This window comes from Amblyomma mixtum, chromosome 2 (genome assembly GCF_055824585.1).
Source record: "Amblyomma mixtum isolate Tamu chromosome 2, ASM5582458v1, whole genome shotgun sequence".
Taxonomy (NCBI): Eukaryota; Metazoa; Arthropoda; class Arachnida; order Ixodida; family Ixodidae; genus Amblyomma; species Amblyomma mixtum.
In genome coordinates, this window is record NC_143013.1 from 41911719 (window position 1) to 41917718 (window position 6000).

Genomic DNA, 6000 nt, shown 5'->3' on the forward strand with positions numbered 1-6000 from the left:
GAGTAAGGCTGCTAGGTTGAAGGTTGCTTCCACAGGCGTTGGTCAGCCTTGGTTTTCATCTTCCTCTTAAATCTTCTGCGGAGAGTCGCTGTTTTTGCGGCGGCTGTTTTTTAACTTAAGAGTTACTTGCTTAGCCATAGTGCACTGCTGGCTTATAATGTTTAAATCCAATAAAAAATGCGAACTTTGCTCTGAAACTGAAATTTGCTTTCCGCTAGGAAACACCAGTTGTACTGAAGAAGGTTTTAAGTGACACATTTAACCACCAACTTAGTCAAGGCAGTGGTGGTCTAGTAGTTTAAGCATCCGCCTTGCATGCAGTAGGTGCGAGGTTTGTTCCGCAACTCCACTGGGTACCCACCGGTGACACAATGGGTATAAGCTTTTTCCTGGCCTCATGCTCAGCTTATCTGGGTTGAAATGCTTGGAAGCTCGGTCTTTGACCCCACTTTGCTGAGAGGAAAAAAATTGAGGGCACTTTAGGGAAGACACGGGTCTTGAAATGAACGTTTTTGTTGTTAAAGATATCGAAATAAAATTGGGTGTCATATTTGGCTGCAGGTATTAGGAGTGCTATGATCTGATCAGATGTAACGCAGCTGAATTTGTTTCCACAGCACCGTGCAGTGCTCGGCTTGTTTACTGCTGCTAGCTTGCAATGCTTGCCTTACCCTTAGCAGCAAGAGGGACAGTTATTTTTGTACTGCTAAGGTGGATGTCCTTTTTACTCCTAGGTGCTCATGACTAGGTCGGCCTTTCGGCAGGCCTTTCTATAAAATCATGAAGCCAGTCTACAAAATAGTTTGAAATCGTATTAGCATTTAGGGACGACTTTGGACATTGAGAATAGCTCTTGTATGTGTAGTTGGTTGCTGTTGATAGCAAGCAGGTGCCGTAATCAATGCAAAGTTTTTATGTTGCTTTTTTTCTTCTAGGTGCTGTGGCCCGCACTGTTTTTGCGTTGGGTGTATGATCAGAAACCCCAGAAGGAAGCATGGGACACGATACTGGAAATCCGAAACAGGGACAAAGAACTGCGCTCCAAGGCAATCAGGCTGCGAAGGTAAGCTCATCTTCAGGTTATCCTGGTCGGCTACTAGTCAGTCAGTATAGAGAACTTTATAAAGCTGTGCTTGAAGAGGATGTTGACTCGAAGGAGTCTCTCTGAGCAAGGTTCCAGGATGATTCTCATGTAACATAGTTGGGGATGATTGTAGAGGACGGAAGGGTTTCTGGAACAAAGATTGAGCGAATAAAACTGTGAACTTTTCTGTTATTTGTGACAGCTATGTATTGTAAGGAAGATGCGAAAAAAAAAAAGTTGGGGTTGAGCGGTCAGTTGCTACAGTTCTTTATTGTGATTGTCATTATCGTCGCCTTAACCAATAGAGTGATATTTGCTGCCCTGATAAAGGCCCTTCTTGGTGCTGTCCAGTTGTCTCCTTCCTTTGCCAGGAGCGGCCGCCCTACTAATGTGAAATCTCTAATCTGGTTGATCCATTTGCTTGTGTTGTGTGCAAGCGTTCAGCACAAATGTTGTTTGTTTTGATATGTGTAACACATGCAAAAACCAGGAGTATTTTTAGAGAATCGCGGCAGTAACAGTATGCGTTATACAATCACCAAGCTGCAGTCTCTGCAGCTTGGTGTTGCCAGGAGTGTAGCATGTCTCCTTTTTTGAGTGTTAAACACAGCACTTTCTGAACCAATAAAGGGCATACTCATCTGCTCGTTAATAGTGCAGATTGCTCTCGGGAGATAGTGTCGTAGTTGTTATGAGGCATGCGCTAACTTGTTTTGACAGTCCTTGCGTCATGCTTTTTCATGCTTTCCAGGCAGCTGCTGGAGCTAGAGGATGAAGCCATCGTTCAGGGCGTCCTTCAAGACTCCCTCAGCCTGCTCGAATGACATCCGAGGAGGGGCTCACTGCCTTCCTCACAGCGGGGGAGCACCGCTGGCACTGGTGGGGAAGACGCAGGACCCAGCCACCATCAGATATCGGCCCTGGCTCAGGAGACTGCCAGCATAGGCAGCAGGGCCTCTTTCTCTCACATATCGTCTTTGGGCTCACCTCAGTCATCTCTGTCCTCTTCACCTGGCATTTCGTCGGGCACACCCTCGCATGTGCGGAGACTCCTTCGTAGCCTGCTGCATCTGAGCCTAGACAGCCACGCCGGAAGCCGGGTGACGCCAGACTTTGGGGCAGCATCATTCGACGAGCTTACCTTCAAGCGAGGTGACGACGACTGAAGTTCCTGTCTGTGTAGTGTCAGTTTGAAGGATGGGAGCCATTTGAGCCCTGACTTGCTGCATTCTCTGGCAAGACTACCTTGAAGTGGGGCAACAGCGTTTGGAGTTCTTGTCTGCTGTTTTGATCTGAGACAGGAAGTTGTCTGACCTGCAACTTCACTGCTGCATTGTTCAGCAGGCTTGTGGTCAAGCAGGGTGGTGATAGTTGAAATTGTTGTTTGTGCTGGTTTTGATCTGAGATGGGGTTGCAACGTGTGTGTTAGTCAGCGTCTTTGTCAGCCATTCTGCCTAGTGTTGTCACGACCTGGCTTGGGCTATAATGCATTGACTCATGGCGGGGATCTGTGCATCTGGCTTTGTTTATATCTTGTATTTTTCTTCTTGCAAGATTGCATATCACTGCAGCTCACCAGCCTGCAGATGTGTTGATCCCTTTGCTCAGGACAGGTATTATGCTGTGAACTTTCTGGCTATCCTACTGGATTATAGACGGCAAATACCAGTTTTTAAACCCCTGAAGCTTGCAGGTTTTCAGATTTACTTAAAGCTATCAACTGAGGACTTTGCAGACATGCTGTGGTTGCTGTATTCTGGGTATCCCGGGCTTTGTCAGTTGTTGCTGGCTTCACAGTTTCCGCTGTTGGAGAATGTTTTCAGTCTGTTTTCGGTATCTTTTGTATTTCAAGCATGTTGTAATTGAACACAACTGCCTCTTCTTTGCTGAGAACCTAGTCATAGAGCATTTCTTCTTGCTATTAACATGGTCCTCACCAGATGCAAGTTGAACCGCTGTCTAAAAAAGATTTGAGGAGGCTGTTCATTTATCAAAATTCAAGTCTGTTTTAAATAACTTTTTTATACATCTGCTTTTATTGTGTGTTGCACAGTGCGCTGATATCCAGTTTGGATGCAGGAAAGGCATGAAAAGCCTTGAGCGCAACATTTTTATACAAATGGAATTCTTGTTTGTCTTATTAAGGTTCATTAGGCCCCGATAATATGCATGCTGTTTATATGGCATTGATCTAACCCTAATCTCTCTCAACTTTTCTCTGCCAGATATGTGATATAGCCTTACTGGTTGCAAGTTTTTGATTAATTAACCTGAGAAATATCACTTGCAAAAGAAATTGTCTAATGCTCATATATTTTTAATATTTTTTTTCTTGGCTGTGAGGCATATCAACTGTTTAGGGACTTCAACAATGTTTAATAACGGTATTGTCATTTGCATGTTTTAATAACTTTATTTGCACGTGCATCTCGGTAATTTCTTTCTTTTTTCGAATGCACTGTGCCACTTCTACCAGAGCAAACTGCTACTTTGCTTGCCTTTTCAGAATAAATCTGATTCAGAAAAGTTGCATGAAACATGTATTTATGATGCCACTTTTCTATATCAGTGAGACTTCATTCCATGTCAGATGCACTTCTCCATTGTTTGTATTTATGAATTCACTTCGTTGCACTTGCTCCTCTTTACTGTGCAATCTTCACACACTTTCGTAGTGCCTGACAGTCTGGATTCTGGGTATCATCATTGAGTTGTTACAAACCAGGTGTCAGTTTAAACGCCAGTCAATGCCCAATCGTTTGCCACTATAGTCGGTGTTTTAAATGCTTTTGCTCCTTTTATCACACTGTGACCTTAAGCACACCTGAAAGGTTTTACTAGGTTATTCGATTTAGTTCAATATTATTTAAATAAAAGAAAAAGAACCACAGCTTGCATTAACTTAGCATGGCTCATTGTGCAAATCTGCAATGAAATGTCTGTGCTTTGCCTTTGCTTAGCCCAGTGCTACCAAAATCAGGCTAATGTTTCAGTCTTGAAACCACACAGTGACTAGTCTTGTGCCATTGCGTTTGTGCGGTGTTCTGTCTTGATGGTAATTGGCCATAATGGAAAATTGAGCCACCTGTATTGTGAGGTCTTTGCGCTAGAAGTTACTGAAAATCTTTTCACATCAAGTGCATTTTCCATTCTTCTTACACAGGGTAGGACCATTGTCAACATTGGAATGGACTATAATAGTAATAGCTCATTGGCTGAAAAACTTGCTAGAAATATATCGTAATATTAGGATTGTGGATGATTGTCAGTGTGAACTGATGCTCCTGTCTGGTAAACTTACTGCTGATAGCTCATGTTCTCTTCACTTTAATGGCCATGTTGCAAGCAAGCCATGAATTTGCTGATTGGCGTTTTTCTGTGTGATGTATGTTAGTAAGCTTCTGAATGTGCTGCGTGATTTTTTAAGGACCTTTTAGATCAACTTCTATCACATGTGTAAAGCCTCTTGTGCAGTTGTTGCATTTTTGTTTGTCTTTTGCAAAGGGTTCGTTCTGAGGGGCCAGAGTCATCAAAATTTTTATGCAGATTTTTGGAGGGGCATTCAGTATAATGGTCAGTCAAACACACTCTGCAGTTAAGGAGCAATTAATTGGTAAACTGGTGCTTTTACTGCAACTATGCTTCACTTTTTCAAACTTCAAACCTCATGATGTGCAGTCAACAGCTACGTAACATCCTAAAATGACGGCATTTAGTGTTATATGCAGTCACTCTTACGCGTGCTCATAACTTCTGCGAGCCTTTCGCCTTTGAAGAACTAATGTCAGCATTGCTAAAACATGCAACATTTTCCAACAGTACAGAAAAACTTGCATTCTGTGACTCTGAAAGTCAAGGCATCAGTATTCTGTAACTTGATTAATGCATCAAAGGAGACTTTTATGCATGTTGTACAACCTTTGCATTGTCTCTTTCAGCTGTCGTATGTGACATCATTTTGAGTGCAGAACGATACTGGATTTAAGGGACTGAAACTGAATCATTTTAAGCACTTGGACACATGGAATCAAATGTAATCTGAATTTTCGTCTGTCTAAAATAATCCCCATCATGATTGTGTGCTGCTTATAGAAGGACACAACAGTATGTGTAATAACATGGAATACAGAAATGGCAGAGGTCACAGAAAGGTCATGGATACTTTGTCCATCAGTGTCTGAGCAAGCAAGGTATCTAAATGCGCGTATAGATTTGATTTAGGAAGCTTCGTTGTGAACAACAAGCAGGCTTTCATAGTTTCCGCAGATAACAGTTTGCACCAGAGCAGTAACGTCCTACTGTATATAACCCTGGCTCATACCATGGCTGATTGCGTTTGGCCAGTCTGAGACAACCTAGGCTTTTTTGTCTCTGCACGAATGGTCTAGTCACTGGAAAGCACGTGCACCCATAATGAAATGTTGTTAAGGCTGTTACTAATTCTTTACACTAGCTTGCCTCTTTTCTTGTTTTTACTACCATGAACTCGTTCGCATGAGCTGATGTCTTTTCTTGTTCCCTCCAAGAATTGCTGTTGCGTGGTGTTTTCACAAGTTGCTGCTGCATTATTAAACAGTTTACTGAGCTTTGTTGTTTCTTGTGCTGTGATTCAAGGGGGTGTATATGCGAAGTTTTTTCTTTTTTGATGTCCTCACCTTGAAATATCCCCACTGGTGCTGTAATCGTGACAATAAGCTCGGTAAAGCAGGACGAAGCATTACTACTAGCAAAGTACATCATTTTTTACCTTCAGTTTTGGTTTCAGTAAGCGCCGGCGCGCTGGTTAAGCATGACGTCACCATCGAGTCTGCAGCCTCGGTGGTCACGTGGGCGTGAAAGTCTGACCTGAGAAGTTAATCGCCCGCGCCTCCATCTGCTCCATCCCTCATTTCCAACATAGGCCTGCTAGCAGGTGC

The 6000-nt window shown here is 43.0% G+C and overlaps 1 protein-coding gene across 4 annotated transcripts in view; it reads left to right on the top strand.

Moving 5' to 3' along the window:
• The window catches only part of LOC149359116 (myotubularin-related protein 9), a 34744-nt gene extending 29074 nt beyond the window's left edge, over positions 1–5670 (top strand). For all 4 annotated transcript variants that reach the window (XM_089571339.1, XM_089571340.1, XM_089571341.1 and 1 more), the window contains 2 exons: positions 936–1063; positions 1836–5670. In XM_089571339.1, the coding sequence (XP_089427465.1) occupies positions 936–1063; positions 1836–1908 (201 nt within the window). In that variant the 3' untranslated portion in view covers positions 1909–5670. The remainder of the gene's footprint in view (positions 1–935; positions 1064–1835) is intronic.
• Positions 5671–6000: the final 330 nt, after the last annotated feature.